This window comes from Ascidiella aspersa, chromosome 4, assembly GCF_963924565.1.
Source record: "Ascidiella aspersa chromosome 4, kaAscAspe10.2, whole genome shotgun sequence".
In the NCBI taxonomy this organism is placed as follows: Eukaryota; Metazoa; Chordata; class Ascidiacea; order Phlebobranchia; family Ascidiidae; genus Ascidiella; species Ascidiella aspersa.
Genome location: NC_139450.1, coordinates 33,889,227 through 33,906,721, shown reverse-complemented (window position 1 = coordinate 33,906,721; position 17,495 = coordinate 33,889,227). Strand labels below are relative to the sequence as shown.

Below are 17,495 nucleotides of genomic sequence, written 5' to 3'. Positions count from 1 at the left end.
CCTGCTACCATTTCCTGCACGAGAGTTTAATGTTGAAGAGCTTGCGGAAATACCGGAGTCTGACCAACCACGCTTATAACGCGATTCAAACGGGAAAAGAGAATTAGGAAGCCCTTAAAATGTAGCAGAGCTCTAACGGACACATGTAGCTATGATGTTAAACATTATTGTCTAAACGTTTTAATGAAAAAGAGAGAAAAAAATCCCAAAAAATGTACCAGTAACAGTAAAGAACAGTAAAGAGTTACACAAAAGAAAACACTGCTCAAACGAAACAAAGAAATATGAGTTAACAAACACATATTTAATGCTATGTATCCCATAAACATTGATTATCTGGACAAGTTTACGGGGAACACACAAGAAGGTTTAAGGCTTTATATAAGCAACAGATTTAATAAATTTTGACACTGAGCTTTACAAGCGATATTAATATATTGGTTCGCAATTTTTTAAACCTTCCAAGACTTAAAATTTACTACTCAGAGAAGCCGAACTCTATAAAACCAGACGAAACTTAAGAGCGAAGCCACACAGATGCTACAGCGGTGTCAAAAGGCCACGAGCCATTGCGGGGGGCGTAGTTAAATTTCACGAACCATTTAACGATATAAGCGCTGTCGTTTAACGCATTACAGCGAAGGCGGGTTTCAGAGTAGGCGAACAGAGGCAGGCTGGTTCCCTGTTATCAAAACATAATCACTTTCAGCTGGGTGAGATCAAGTGGCAAAAGCTAGACTCCTTCTTGAACGGTTCCAGGCAAACTGGAAGTCGAAATGCCGAAGGAAAAGACCAAGCCATAAGTTGTAAAAGTAATTGGAAATGGTAATGTTAACTTTCGGGAGGGGTGGACAGTGTTGAAATAACTTCTTGACATCTTTAAATCACTGTGATTTGATTTGACTAAGTCTTTGGACTCATCGTGGCAAATGACTTGGGTTAAAATTAGGGTTTTAGGATCACCTCACTGAAAACAAGTTTAAAAACTTAAGGTAGTGTTGCGAAACTTAAGTTTTATCAAGATATTGTCGAAATAAGTTTAACATTAAAAAAAATAATATACATACGTCAAGTGACACAAATGTGAGTTTTGAGACAAAAGATTGAGACAAAAGTACATACAAAGCCTTTGGTGGGAACCTCGACTAATAATGCTTTCATGTGACTACAATAAGGGCAAGGAACTAACTAAAACCATCTTTGCTATTTAATAAGGCTTAGTTCACTAGCTCCTTTATAGGGGCTTTATTCCGTATCGTTTATAGGGGCTTTATTTTTTATCGCACATACAAACATTTTCAAGCAACAACAGGTTGCACACAGAATACAGCAGCTTTCAGTAAGATGGTCCACATTTTGAGCTATTTTCGATTCTGTTACAGTACTAAACGTAAAGAATTACGAAGTTACTAAAGCTAGTTAAGCGTTTCTTTAAAAACAACAGCAAAAAGAGCATTTCAAACTCAAAATCTTAATTAAAATCCGTTTAACGTAGTGGGAATTTCAGAGCCCATACACAAGTAGGTAACACGTGACCCAAATATGGGAAAGAAGAAAAAACATCTTTGCTATTTAATTTATAGGTTTTAGTTCACAAGCTCCTTTATAGGGGCTTTATTTCGTATCGTTTTTAGGGCTTTATGTTGTAACCCACATAAAAGTCACACAAACTGGATTTTCAGCAACAATAGGTTACACAAGAGCGTACAGTGTTGGTGGCGGTGGTGGTGCTTCAGTAAGCAGGGGTCGCCTAATCGTGATATTCGGTTGCAAACGAAAAGGACGCCTCGCTAAGATTCCCATGACACTCGAGCGAGCACAACAGCGCTCAGGGCAGTCTGCTTGCGCGCCAGGGTTGGGTTTCAATGCTAGGGGGCTGTGGGCTGAGCGTATTAGCGGCTGTCAATCAAAATTTAGGCTGTTAAGTCTTTTGATACGATGGTCACCAATTTGAGATTATTTAGGTTCTGTTTTGAACAACGTATAACGTAAAAGGTATTACGAAGTTACTTACTAAAGTTCCGCTAAAAACAACAAAAAGAGAAAATCTTAATTAAAATCCGTTTAACGTATTGTAGGAATATCAGAGCCCATAAATAACTTTGAAAGTTTTAAATCCTGCAATACGTTTAACTAAAGAAGTTGGAAATAAATGTTCGAAACGTTTAAAACGAGAGATATTCGAAAACGGTCAAAATGTTACCATACTCCTATATTTGCTTCGATATTATGATTAACTTAAGTCTTATACTTTAACTTAAGTCTTTTGATACTATGGGCCCCGTTTTAGAAATTGTTTAGGTTTAGACTGAGATCTACGCGACGTAAAATGTAAAATAAAATACAAAAAAGAATAAGTTCAGCGGAAAAAGTTTTTTTTCTATGAAAAAATACCATAAAAAGCTTCTAAAATAAACTGTAACCTCAAAACCTTAAAAATCCTCAATTTAGATTTTAGATGTATCCATTTAGATGAAAAATCTTGATTTATATTTGAAATATAATCTTATACTTCATACTCTTGGGAGCATTTAAAATACTTATAGTTTCCCACAGTGTACTATTTTTGAATTAAAAAGGTTTAATTAAACCCGATTACTGTGCTGCAAGCGCTTGAAATCCTACCCGTACATTATAGGGAACTCGTTGTACAGCTATATGTACGGGCGATTGTTTGTTGTTTTTGCTAATCCAACTTCTAGGTCGAAATCCGGCAAAATTGGAAATAGTCCAAAATCGGGTAACTTTAACCCTATAACACAAACATGGAACAAAGTACAGGGGAAATAACCCGATAATTCTGTTTTAATTGTAGTAAAAGTTTCGCAAATTTAATGCATTTTTTTACAAACGCGGTATTCGTTACATAACCCAAGTAAAACGGCGTAGATTGTGTTAAACTTCGCAAAGCGTACCCAGAGTTTTTACAAATCACATTAAAAATGTATAACTCACAAGAATAGTTGTGCTATGATACAGTCTATTCGCTTTTAAAGTATAGCTATCGTTAAGGCAACTACACCTTTGAAGTGACTAAATGGCAATCTATTATAGGATAAACCAATAAAGCACAGCTGGAAACCCAAATAATTATAAACAGCCTGGTATAGGTTCGCTTAATCTTTACGCTTTAAGGCAGCTTAAATTTTTCAGGTTGGTATAAACCTTATACATTAGACACATTTACATTCTTACCGACAATCATCGGATCAAATCACATCATTTTTCGACGACATCAACTTAATCATTAAACCCTTTTCCCGAAGTAATCGGATTAGAGTTGACCATAACTCAATGTTTAAGGAAAACAGCAGCAATGCTAAAAAAGAGCGGCGTCAAAAATGGCCAAGAATTGACGAAAATGCTTGCTTACGTGTTTCAAGTTACACGGTTTATCCCAGCGGTGGTCCCACTCGAAAAAAAGCATCAATCCAGGTGGAATTCGCCAGTTTTCCGCCTGTCTTGGCGAACAAACAGCACAGTAGCTGGTCGAGCGATCACTTGAAGCCACCGGGAAGGCAAATAAGTGGCACAAAAGATCGCCGGGTCTGCTTTGATATCTACTCACTGTAAACAAGGTTTGCCCCGAACGGCCCAGCTGGTTTTGGCCTGAGACCTTCCCTTGAAATGTAAACACGGGCGAGTTTAAAAGTGTTCTTGCGGCTTTGAGGCTTTTGGCTCCACCCGCCCACTAACAACACATCAAGGTTCGGATATTGCTAAGCTGGAGAAACACTAAGGAAGAAAATTGCTATATTCTTAGATTTGGGAGAAATATTAAAGCCCACAATGAAGTAAAACACATTTTTGAACTTTCGCATGAAACATCAATTTGGTTGCACCCGCAAACATCAGGGTTCAGATATTATTAAGCTACAGAAATACTGAAGACAAAAAAGTGGGACATTTTTGGAAGTACGAGATTTATTAAAATCGATACTGAAGTAGGTAGTATAACAAACTTTAAAAAATCTTCCTCGTATTGGCGTTACTAAGTTTGCAACGCCAAAAATTGGTATATTCCATACAGAAGCATATAGATCAAATTTGGAGAACTTTCCAATTAAACGACGGGGGCTGAATATTGGTAACATATGAAGTAACATTAAGGCTACCTTCACCAGTAATATGATTTGCGGATTGTTCAGGATTGTTTGAATAACGGGATTTAATGTAGTAAGAATACCAAAGGCCATATAGAAGTATGGGTATGAATTTGGACGTGTCGAGTATCTCTTTATCCATTTTCTATTTCGAAATTTGATGTAATTTGCACGTTTATTTTAAAGATCACTTTCGACTAATTTGTTAAGAATTAAATAAAATACAGTATTATATTCAAGGCTAGGTCTGCCCGAGTTTATTGCGTAATAGCTCGTAAAGTAAGTATTTAGTGAATGAATGGTACGCAACTGAAGGATGAGTTTGCGGGAATTCTGATTCCTGCTCTGCGGCTAATTAACTGTAACCTTACGCCATATCTGCGAAGCACGGAAAATTACTCTAAATTTACGGCTTAGTGCTGAAGAGCTGACTAGAATCAGGCCTTTATTTGAACTTTAATACGGTAAGCTAGAGAAAATTAGCTGCAGTTATATATGTATATTTATCGAGGTAATTTAAAGCATTACCGCAAAGGCATTGGTGCGTAACAAAAACAACTTGGTTTCTGTCAGGTTTGCTTAATTAGATAATTCCTTTTAAAAGCTAACAAATGCACAGCACGTTTTCCACTAAAAAGGGGATCGGTTGCTTTAGTTCATAAACCACAATCAAGTGTTTGCTAATTATATTTAAGAGACCCAACCAACCCTGAATATATGGCAAGTTTTGTTTAAACTTTATATTGTCAAATTAGAGCTACAATTAGAACATGCTTACGATTCGCTATTTTCAAGTTTGTGAAAAAGCATCAAGGGGCGGATCCAGTGGGACACGACACCCCCAAAATGTAATTTTGCCTATTTAACTGCGTAAATTTAACAATGAATTGCGAAATCCCAAGTATGCTACTGGTATGTCTCAGTTCATTTTGATATTTGGAGTTTTATCCCAATGGCGCAATGCGTCACCTGGCACAAGCGAAAATAAAAGTTTCCCGGTATTCATGGTAATTTCGAATAATATGTAAGGCATTTGTATTACAGAAAATTTACTAAACTGGCAAATTGAATTTTACGGTTTCATTCTACAAACACCCAAAATAGCATTTGATAATAAAATTTACATTTCATTTTACCATTTGTTCCCTTTTTGATGTGGTTTGTGACAAAAGCCTGTTAAACCGCGCACAATATGAAAACCTGTCATCACCCTTCCATCTGATCCTTTATTCGGTTAAAGCAATTGAGATTTCTGAGATACAGTTTTATTTCACATCGGACACAAAACGAAAAACCATCCACCGCTGTTAAATTAAAAGTACAATGTCAAAAGTAGATGCCGTGAAATGTATGAAACCGGATGACGCTTTAACTTTTCATTTTAGAAATACCATTTTTTTAATTGATTAAAAAACGAGTTTTAGCTTCTAAATTAACTAATACAATTAGTTTCTTTGTGGTTTGAAAAAGATAAAAACTAAATATTCAAGATGAATTTGTTCCAATAAAATATTGTCACTGAAAAGTAGATTGATTTGGAAACAAAATTTATCATTGGCATATAATATAGTTGGGTTTATTTACATTCATCGCATTGAAGACAACAAGAGAAGCAGGAGAAAAAAGGGTTTGTAGAAGAGAGAAATGTAGAGAAGAAGGCGAAACAATCATCCTTGGGCTGAAGAAAGAAGAGAAATATAAAAGTTAAGTAACGAAACAAAAAGTTTTGAGAAATGTAGCGCCTTTAAGAAGGTTAATTGTTACACTTCTCTGGCTGGATGGAAAACTAAACGCTCTAATGCATTTTATGTAACTGTCATTGTACCAAAAGAAGATGGGTAACCTTGTAAAAATCAATCAGCGAGCCTTAAGGTAAAACATGACATTGAGTTCTAGAAACTATTTACCATTTCAAAAAGATTAATCTTGCGTAAAATCGTATAAGGGGCCAAAAATGCCTAAGGCTTAACCCTAATATCGTGTGCATCTCCCTTTTAAATTTGCGATCTAAGGACTCGTAATTCGACAAAAAATGCCTTTGTTTATATTAAGTCTTGAATACCGGACACGAATACAAATTGTTTCATAACATTTTCTTTTGGTTCTTATCCGTTCAAAAAGATGTTTTTCAAACTTTATTTAGTTTAACTTTAAACCAAACTAAAACCAACTATATAATACGAAATCCGTTATCGTTGGTCAATAACGACTTCAGAGGGGCTAGATCGCAGTTGTTTAACATTAAAACACGTATATTTGTGTATATTTAATTTAACTGAAACCAAGTAAAACGTACATTTGAATTCCTTGACTGTGACTTCAGCGTTGCAAGTTGCTTCTCCAAGTTCGTTGGTGGCGGTGACGCAATACATTCCCGCGTCAGCAGCTCTCGCTCTACGGATCTCAAGCTGAACGATTCCTTTGGAAAAAAATATAATTGGTGACGGTTTTCATACAATTACAGCTATATATGGGAATATATAATTTACATTATTGCCAAAGGCTGATTAAAATTGAACCGTCTTTGCTATGCGACGTGTATTGTATATGTACTTCCGAGGGGCTAGATCACAGATGTTATTAAACACATATGTTTGTGTGTGTCTTTCATTGTATTGTATATGGTAACTGTCGGCGTTACGATGCTATATATGCCAAATAGTTGCTAAACGTGTGACCCCGCTATATACATATATATATAATGAACAAACATGTTTAACAAAGCTTTTAAAGCGAAACAACTCCAGCTTGCATTGATTGCGCCACAATTGTTTGTTCAAAATCAATTCAATAAATTCTTATTACGATTAAATACCCCTCGAATTTTACTGTAATATACAAATAAGTATTTGCCCAATTATACCCAACCCATTCAATGAGGGCTACCACAGTTCACGGCTTACTTATACGCCAAACAAAATAAGTTCTTACACTTAAGGACCAAAATGCGTTCTCTTGTTTTTCCGCAATTTTAGTCTAAATGCAGACTAACACGTGCAGAATTTTCTAAAGCTTTTTAAAATGTTTTTTTTAAATCAATTTATAAAAAAAAAAAACAATATTTTTTTAATTAATTTAAATAGTTAAAAAAATTAAGTTTACCAAGAGAACCCCGCTTACCCATAGCTTGTGTCATCTTGTACTTCGGGTTGTCAATGATCTCGACTTTGTTCTTGTACCAGCGGATCTTGGGTCTTGGATTGCACTTGAGCGCACAACTCAGTGTTCCGTTGTAATTCTCCACGATACGACGACTGTTCAGGGTTTGAGTGAACTCAGGTTTAGTCCTGAAGTCCATGGCAGGGTAGTCCGGTTTCTTGTAGATCGTTTCTGTAGAGATAAACATAAGTAGATACGAAACAATGCCACCACAAAAACTACAGCCTTACATTAACTCACAACTCCAGAAATTTAAATGTTCACAAAAGATCTAATTTCTCGTAGAATTTTTTCAAAGTTCACTACATTTAACGTGTTGACAAAAAGATACAAGACATGCTTGAATTACAATCAAATAAATTTAAATTTCATAAAATTTCAGAGAATTAAACCAGTTATTATACGCAGCAAGTGTAAATTTAAAATTATTCTTGATTAAAGTCTGACTGATTGACCATAAGAAACTGCAACCTAAAAATTGTAGAATATAGTTGTTTTGGGGATATTTATGACTTTGGGAAATAACTGGTTTACATCTAATACGAGTATTTTGTGTCTCACGCATTTGTATAAATCATATCGACTATAAGAAATCGCCTGTGAGCAAAGGTATAATATTCCTTAACTCATGAAAATTTATTTTGATTCAAAACTCGCAGGGTTTGTTTCTCACAATCCCGGTATGACGTAACAAACCCACTTTCTTTCGGGATGTTTGCGCTGTCCTTGGTAGCATTGGATTCTCCAACTCCAACCTCGTTGAAAGCCTTCACCCTGAAGTAGTAGTTGTTCCCGAGAACGAGATCGCTAACCTGGCATTGCTTGTGACGTAACTTGTCGTACACCACGTACCTTGGATCGAAGAAAATGAGTGTTAGATCATAGTGGGTAGAAGTGCATGTTGTAAAAGGTTTTAGTTTTGTTAGGGTTAAGTATGTATAAAAAAACCGTTATTTTTCAAATATGACCATGCAGTACAGTGTGTGTCGCACTTTCACACTTTGGACAACAGTAAATAAGTGGAACGAATATAAGTGAAATATATTGCTCTCGTTTTGTAAATGTCTATAAATAGCGAACTACTTTTTCCTAACAAATTATCAGATTGAAAAAAATTTACTTTCCACAAATCAACCAAACCACAATTTTATCGCGAACCATTTTCACGTTGAAACTTTCAAGAACGAACAACACGGAATGTTCTCCGCGAACATTCAGAGTCGAAGGAACACGAATTTTTACCAAAGCGCGATTTCACGCATATTAAGGCGGATGCAGGTTTTCATTACTTCGCGCTGCAGCGGCGTCTGTTGTTACGTAACAATAGATGTGCAGCGGGACGCTATTCGGCGATCGCGGCAAAGATCGGAAAGAGACGTTTTTGACAAATGAGCTACAACAAGTTGCCACATAACGGAGCCCTGGGAGTACAGCAAAGGGGAGGGGAGCCAACCACCCTACCCCCCGCCTTTTTTTTACCCTACCCCCTGACTTTTTGTGGCAACTTTTACAGACTTTTAGTTGTTTTATTTTAAATTATTTGACTTTCTATTTTTTTTTAATTATTGTCTAGTATGATTTTTGCTTCAGTTTTAAGTATATATTTTTTGTACAGAGGCTTCGTGTCAACTGACAAGCTCTACAAAGTGCAATTTGTGACAAATTAAACTAAAAATGGCATCATATCGGGCAATTTGCGAAAGATTTTACCGTTCCTAATGCGCCACGTTTTCCGAAATAAGGAAAAATAAATGAATAAAATGTATAAAGTTTTAACGAGTTGAACTAAATAAACGCTCTTTTTTTCGCTCATCAGATCTAACAGTTGTATATTTGAGCAGAAAATCGATCTAGAACGACAAGTGTTTTTATAATTCGATTTTATGAGGTATAACTTTATGACGTATTTTTTTTTTATGACGTAAACTCTGACATTTTTCATGCCCCTTAAACGAAAATCCTGGCCAGCCCCTGGGAGAATGTGGCGTATTTATTGCCGACAATCTAACGAGACTCTGGCCAAACTCGGAAGTGTCTTGGCCCAATTGCGTGATTTGGTATGGTATAAAAATCTGTTCTCCATTATAGATGAAATAAATACGAAGGGGGCGTTTTGGGGGCGGGACTTACAGGGACTTGACTATTTTATCAAGGCCAATGCTGCAGATTGCATACATTTTTTGCTGCAGTTTGCATTCAGTTTGGATAAACTAATTTTTTTGTTGCTGCGAGATTTGCAAAATGTAATAAGTTTTTTTAAGTAGGCAGGGTTGGCAGTTATTTTTTGAAATATACTAGTTGGCAGTTTAACATATATGAGTATATACATTATACTGTAGATAGAAATTGCTCACAGAATTAAGATAAATGATAATGATAATAATTATAAAAAAATGATAGCCTAAACAAGGGCTGACTGAAATCATCAGTTATCAAATATTGTGCAATAAAGTATACAGATCCTATTTTTCAATATTGAAATCAGAAATTAATATAGAAATGTGTCAACTGAAATGGAATGTGAAAGGTCCAAAAATCGGCAATCTTATCAATCATTCGCCACCACATTCCCTGCATTTTGCATCGGTCTCTTCGGCATATTTTTAGGTGTTACGTTATAAGCTGGAACCAAATGGGGAATTCCTGCAGCGTAAAATTGCTGTAATCAAGACGCAAAAACTGACAGATACGGAAATACGTGGGGCTGCATCATATGCGATGCGGGGTTCAGATAACTCTAAAGCCGCAGATTTCATACCACATCACATCGTATCAGTCGAACGAACATACTCGCGTTTCTACACAGACAAATCCAACTGTTATCACGAATTTTTCTCGCAAAGTTGGGATCAAATTCTCGCGTTTAGCTCGAAATAGTTTTTGTGTGACATAAATAGCCGGTAAAGGCACGGCGGGAGCCACATTGCGTGCATAGGACTGTTTTGCCCTTGAGCAAAAATATTGTCCATAAGTTTGATTGACAGGTGGGCGACACCGTTTTTTAATAGCCCGGCAAATTTAATTCAAAAATTCCTGAAAGTTGTTGGAACATAAGTTCAAGATTTCTTGGAAATTCTTTAAACACGCTATCTCATTATAAATCGATCAAAAAATATGGTATAAGTTATAACATATTGGTTGTTGAGGGTAACTATCATCAACGATAATTATTTCATAAGAAGCCTGAAAAGCAGGTGTCACTGTTTTACGACAAATTGTATTAAAATCTTGAAAAGCTTTCGCAAAACTGTGCTTCATCAAGCCAACGTAGGTCAAAGTTTTCTGATTTGGGACAGCTTATTCGTTTAAAAATGGAACTTGTCAATTTTTGCACCATAAGTGGCAACACCAACGGTGGTTAAGATTTTTTTTAATATTTAAACCGTCTTACCAATTCAACAATGCAATGATGTTAGTAGCCATTTAAATAAAATGGTCAATGGTTAAAAAAATGTATATTTTTTCTGTTTATTTTATACTGATGATGGTTGCTGATTTTTTATTATTGATTTACCGACAATCAGGTGACAGTCTTACGACTGAAGAACACCTCTTGTCGTGACACAATTTACAGAAAGTAACGCATGGTTTTAAGGAACAACACTTAAGCAATTAATCAATAGTGTACACTGGGAAGAATTTAACATTAAAACCAACAAGAAGCTAGCAAACCATGCGCTGATGATTTGTCGATACTGTTAATAAAGAAACACGTACATTTATCGAATATCTTGACCTATATATTTATTACGTAACAGTCAAATAGCTGCAGCAACCCACGGTTCAATAATGGCGGATTCTTGTTTGTTTCGTAAATCAACCCCTGTTCATTCAGCCAAAAAGCTCCTCGTATCGATCTAAGGTCTTCAATCACTTCTCCAAGTGACAGGCCAGTGGCTTGTTACGCTGAAAGCGAGGAAATTGTGCGGGTGGCAAACGTCAACACCCAATCAGCGTAGGATGCAAATATCAAAATATCAGAAGATGTCAGTTGATTGGTTGGCAATATACGACGTTCTACAAACCCATGATCTCTTATCAGCGGTAAATGTGTTTAGAGTGTTTATTTAAGTTAGGTTAAGCTTTTTGACAAGTGAAGATAAATTACATATCGCTTATCTTTAGGGGATTAGCTTAAAGTTCGGGTTTTTTCATTTTAATTTATTAAGATCATCGTCACATTGGCGATGGTAACGATAATCACTTATAAAGACCTATTAAAAACAGCATTCTATTTTTTTGCAGTGAAATAAAACAAACCTAAAGTCTAGGTATGATAATATGTAGCCGAACTTTCAAGACTATGTAATTTTCGACCATTCTAGGTTGTGGATATGGGTTTTTTAATAGCAAATTATACCACTGGCTAAACTAAGAGAGACATAAAGAAAAAGGGTTGTATCTTTGATATATATCAGCCATGCAATATTTCATTTTGCCATTGATTACAAAAAAAACTCCCGGTTTTCAAGTTGTCCATACCTTAGATGGTATCTAGCGCTATTTCACCATATGTGATAAAAGCAGCTTTATTGGCGCCCCTTTATTTGCAGTATTACTGTGGTGTTTATACTTAACACACTTGGGACAGGGTGTCTACGTTTGATATACTTAAAAAAAATTTCCGCATAGGTTACAGGAACGTCGGTACATTTATTAATAAAAAAATATTTGCCGGAAGAACAATTGTATAATTGATAAAATTTATAAAAATACCAAAGAATAATAAACTTACAATTAACAAATAAAAAATTCAACTACAAAATATTAAACCATTTAAAATAACTAAATTAACCTACACAAATCATAAAAAAAATACCAAAGTAAGTTCAAGCTAAAACGGCGGCGAAGGCGGGGAATAACCGCAATGTTTAAAATGATTTGCCTTTTATTTGTTTGCGGAATCTTACTCGCGTCAAAAGTCTCATTCATCATTCTTAGCTTTACGCGAGGAACGACTTAGAGTGGGTAATATTACAAATTGCGGCTCGATTCTTACGATTATGGAAGCAACCCACAACATTTAGGTAACAAAGGCTTGAATGTGATCTCTTTAATTTGGCAAAGTTGTGATTGGATAATGTATTTTAAAAATTATTTTCGAAGAGCAATAAAAAGGAGCATTTGACAAACTTTTTAGGCTACGGATATGCTTCGCAAAAAGAGATATTTTTGTGGTATTTTAACAAATGTGTGTGCTGCAGAATGCACAACTGGTGTCTGTAAATAAAGTTTAAAGTACCCTATTAATGTTGATATTATTAAATTTCAAACAAAAGGTTCATAGACCAGTTTAATTCGTTAAAACGCCCATAAAACTGCTAAAATTTCTACAGATTTTGCGCTCAAACAATTTGCGGCCAGCACGTGGTTTAAGGTTTGACCTTGGTATCACCTTGAGTCGTAAATCTGACTTAAGTCGTGGCACACGCCGAGATCGTGATCACACATCGATAAAATAATGCCAATAATAGAGCAGATTAGCAACAGACTTAATCCTCGTGAAATACGATTTGATAGATTAAGTTAGAAATCTTTTTAACGATTTTTTTAGGCAAATTGAGCACAAACAACACAAAACAGAAATGCTCAACTTTTGAATTGATGTTTTTGGTTTATTTAATGTCAATATATTCTTTTTTATCTTAAATTTTCGCGTTTTGAATAATTTTTCAAATAAAAATAAGGCTCTTTGTTGTAAATATATGAAAATATAAGACAACTCTAAGACACACTATAGTTTGAATCGTGTAAACCAAGTAAAATGTCTTTGGAGCGTAATGGTTGGAGGTTTTGGTTAGAAAGCCCATACAAAAATAGGTGACATTTTGTGAACGTTTCAAATAACTCTTTAATAATATTTTGGAACACTATATACGGATCTGTTCATAAGTTGTGAAAATAACTGATGTGGCCTTCATATCACTGATGATGGCATGAGCATTTGCCGAAACTTTGAACAATAAAGCATGTCACTTTTTATGTCTATTTGGGCCGTTATTTTCACCATTAATCTTTAATAATAGTTTTTAACTATTTTCAATCCAAGTTTTTATCTAAAATCTTGTTAAATGAACGCCAATTAAACACGTGCGTAAGCATTGATGCAAATGCGACAAAAAGTAGCTATTTATGTTCATCTCGTGGTAAAGGTTTCGCCAAAAGTTGAGATAAAATAATGCAAAGTGCGTCGGTTGCTATAAAAACGCCTGGATTAAGCTAAGATCGCAAACAACCTCGTTTTGCCAACACTGGCGACCTTGACATCTAGACGAACCGCGTGCCAGACCAATCTGTCGTGTATATAACAAATTGCCGTGGCTGTAGCCGGCGCTAATCCCTGTACAATGTAACGTTTTCATAAAGTTTGTGTCGGAATTTTGCAACAAATTTCGCGGAAAGAGTTCACACGAGGACATTGAGGGCAAATGGGCGAAGAATTTGCAGCGAAATTCTTGCTGCAACGTTTGTTTTTACACAAATAAGGTTTTTACGCATGGAAGTGAATTGGAATTTGAGAAAAGAAATTCAAAAATTAACATATTGCAGCTTGAATATAAAATGACCGTATTCAGTTAGAATTTGTTTTGGTTTGAATGTGGTTTTAATGAGGAACAAGAGTTGCTCTCAGTCTGGGCCGCAATCTTAAAAAGTCAGCCATAAGAAACATACAAAATTCGGCTCGAGGTAAGGTCTCAATACGTAACGAGCAATTCTAGGAAAGCAGTCCAACATTATAAATCTAGCAATTGTAAGAAAAAATAGCAAGTGTATTCGACCTAATGTTGTATAGAAACGATTACCACGTGTTTGTTCTAGGAATGGGTTTCAAATAAAAATGGCGTGCATAAGGTACGTTATTCGAGAATTTGTATCAAAAATGCAGTAATATACACCTATTTTCGAAAGCAGTTCGGTCAACAAACCAACATAAAATGTTTAATAAAGCAAGTCCAAATTCTCAAAGAAAAAACTAACATAAAACTAGACAGGGTGTGCGGTTTTTGTATATTTTGCTAGGGGGTTATAGCGCGGTTCTACTATATTATACCAGGAGGGTATAGCGCAGTTCCACTATACTTTACCAGGGTGTTATTCCTTGGTTATTCTATATTCTTTCAACGGGTCTTATTTGTCAGTGTCCATATACTCCTAATGTTGTGCTTCCAGTTTCGGTGCTTTAGCAGGCAAAAGCGGATGTGGCCCGAAGTTGCGTGTTATAGGTTGGACATGGTGCACTTTTACAAGATTGATTGCCAGTGGTCTTAATATAAATTTGGCTGCGAAGCAAACCTATAACTTCAATAGTGTGATGTGTTCGATTTAGTTCTTTACAGCTATCTACTCTAATCTAGCGGCAGAAAACCTTCAATACAGAATTTGTTCATATCGCTTGCCTTATTCTGGCCGCGAAGCGGCTGGCTCCCTGCTGTGCTTTTTTTGTCCAGCGCGTGCAACATCCATTGTGCAAAGTGTCTCGTCTTAGTAATTAACTTATTGTTCTTACAAAACAACATATTTTACCGCTGCAAGTTTAAATAAAAAATCTGCCAGGCAGTGTACACCACTTTGTTTGCAATTTTTTTTCCATCAACAAGTCACTTTAATTTCTATATTTTTGGTTAATCATTTTCCCCCATGGGTTAATTATTTTGAGTTGAAGGTCAAAATTTTGCTGTGAAGCAACCTATAATTTGTCTTTATAATTGAAAACTATTTAACAATGTTTTCTTTAGTTTTTTAGACACCTCTAAACACAAAAATGGCCGAATTTTAATTTTGCCCCCCTAAAATACTCCCCTATTTTCAAGAAGTAAAATGTTTATTTTAACATCAGCTTTAAATGGTTCTCTAACATTTGTGAAATTTTCAGATTTTTATGTCATTTCCTTTTAGTGTAAATATATCATTAAAATTTCCTAAAGTGTTGTGCATTTTGAGCCCCCGGATGAAAAGTTCAGGTGTAAGGTTTAAAATTTTGTTACTTAGTATTGTATATGTCATGTATCCATCATCCATAAATATATCAGATTTTTTTTACATTTTTTCATCTCTGAAAAGTGCTTAAAACCAAAATTAACAAAAAATGACAGTTTTGCCCCCCTAAAAACCACCCCTTAGAACCTAGGCAATTTTTTTTTATATTAGAAACAACTTTGGGAGGGTATTTAACAGTTGTGAAAATTTCATGTTCCAACTATGTTTTTTTCCTTGTCAAAAGTGAGCCATAAAAATTGACTGAAAAAAAAAAAAAAAAAAAAAAAAAAAAAAAAAAAAAAAAATAATTCGGACAAAAACAACATGTGTCCAAAAAAAAATTTTTTTTTTCGGGCCACATAAAGATGGCCTAAGCGGAAACCTCTAAAAATATGGTACATGGACACATCATGGCCGATGGGAAAAATTAAAATCTTAACGTTACATTTTATAAATTCAGTTTCACGATCTTCATGTGGTCGACTTAAATAAGCAGTTTCCTAAGTTTATTTGTTTTTGACTTAAATTTATGAAATTATGCTGATCCTGCTCCAGGCAAACCAATTGTTTTTTGGAATCGATTTTAAAAAGTGTAATAAGCCCTGATTTAAAAACATTGCAATGCCAGTCAAACAAGTTGTAAATCAAGTTTAAGAACCCCTGGCTTGGTGTAAGAGGTGTAAGACAAGGTGTAAGAAAGCATTCCTATGTAGTCATATTGAACGCATTCGAAATGGCAACGACCTCATAGCTACCTGATGCTAAATAAAGCCGCATTTTTGAAGTAAATAAAGCCTTTTGGACGTTACCAAGTTAAAAGAATCGTGTGTTTCTACGCCCAATCAAATCCGATTTTACATTTGACCACGCCGTGACCGCTTACCATAATCTGGCATGAAATTACCGAACACCATATTGGAAACGACTCTAGTAACTGCTGTGGCCACGAGCTTAAGCTAAAATGAGCATCGCTTAAGCATAATCGGATTGATTAGCCGACAGGAATCTACAGAAGTTCTATTTAACTTCTGATCCTTTTGGCCTTGATTCGTCTTGCAAGACCCATACGTTCTCTTGACTAAATTGTTAGAAGTAAAAATCAAATTGGTTTAAAATATGTATTTAATCATGGTTTAAAGACTTATGTTGGAGTTGCTTGGTATTATTATTTTTCGAAATTAAATTGTCGAATATATATGCTTAAAATATAAATGAATTTATAAAATTAGGTCTAGCCATTTGCGCCGATCTTCTAAGATTTTGGATTACAATCTTAGGTTTTGTATTAAAACAGAAAGTAAAATATTGAAACCCATTCAGAAATCGCAGGAATATTTCAAAAAATCGAACAAATCTTACTGATTTTCGAGATAAGGCTAAGAAACTATTTGCAAAATTCATGTATGGTGTACCAATTGGTATTATTTCCATTAGAAAAATGTAGGTCAAGATCACAAGAAAAGTCACAGGAGGTCCAGATTAAATCACATAAACTCCAAACTCGGCTGTTTTTTGCAGCTTTGTCTTAAAAAGACCGCTTTTTCTTCCCAATGTTTACGATTCGTGTGGCACAAGATGGTGCAAGACGAACACGCTTTCATTATTATGTCACAATAATCCGTTGATAGATGATCAGCTGCCGATTATCACGTACACAAAATGTCCGTTGTGACGTAACACAAGGTGTGAACAATCACGATAAGCTAAGCGAAAGGTGTTTTCTTCTGACCAGGTGGAAAATATTTTCAACTTTGCCGTAAATACGTTAGAGCTTTAAAGATGACATCGCGTGATAGTCAACTATGACAGACGAAGACCGTGAATGCAATAAAAAATACAACTTTTTTAGTTTTTGGCTTCATGTTTATGAATTTAGTGAAAATGACCAAAAAGAGGTTTCATAAAATGTCAGAAATGAAAATACTGAACAAAAGTCCGGTTAGGTGGTAAAACATTTATCATGATACTCCACTCGTTTTTTCTTTTTTTTCTTTTTTATATCACTTATTTTATGACCGAGGCGAACGAATGTGACTATACGAAGTGATTAGTGCACCACGACCATTGTTTCTCATTGAAGTATGCAAGGTGCAGAAATTTTGAGTACAACCAGAAGCATTAAATCAATTTTGCCTGTCGTTCACTTGCTAAATCCGATATATAACAAGATTGAAACTGTACGAATCAGATGTCCACTTTGTTCATATCCTGGTAAAGTTTTATACTTATTTTGTTAATTGGCAAAGTTTTTCGTTT

At 35.2% G+C, this 17,495-nt stretch overlaps 1 protein-coding gene across 1 annotated transcript in view; it reads right to left on the bottom strand.

The window, feature by feature from the left end:
* Positions 1-5,543: 5,543 nt before the first annotated feature.
* Positions 5,544-17,495, bottom strand: part of LOC146157619 (myosin-binding protein C, fast-type-like) — a 56,141-nt gene continuing 44,189 nt past the window's right edge. Inside the window, exons 24-27 of the mRNA XM_083388278.1 lie at positions 7,963-8,114; positions 7,224-7,433; positions 6,400-6,522; positions 5,544-5,781 (exon numbers count right to left, since the gene is read on the bottom strand). Of these exons, the coding sequence (XP_083244404.1) occupies positions 5,771-5,781; positions 6,400-6,522; positions 7,224-7,433; positions 7,963-8,114 (496 nt within the window). The 3' untranslated portion in view covers positions 5,544-5,770. The remainder of the gene's footprint in view (positions 5,782-6,399; positions 6,523-7,223; positions 7,434-7,962; positions 8,115-17,495) is intronic.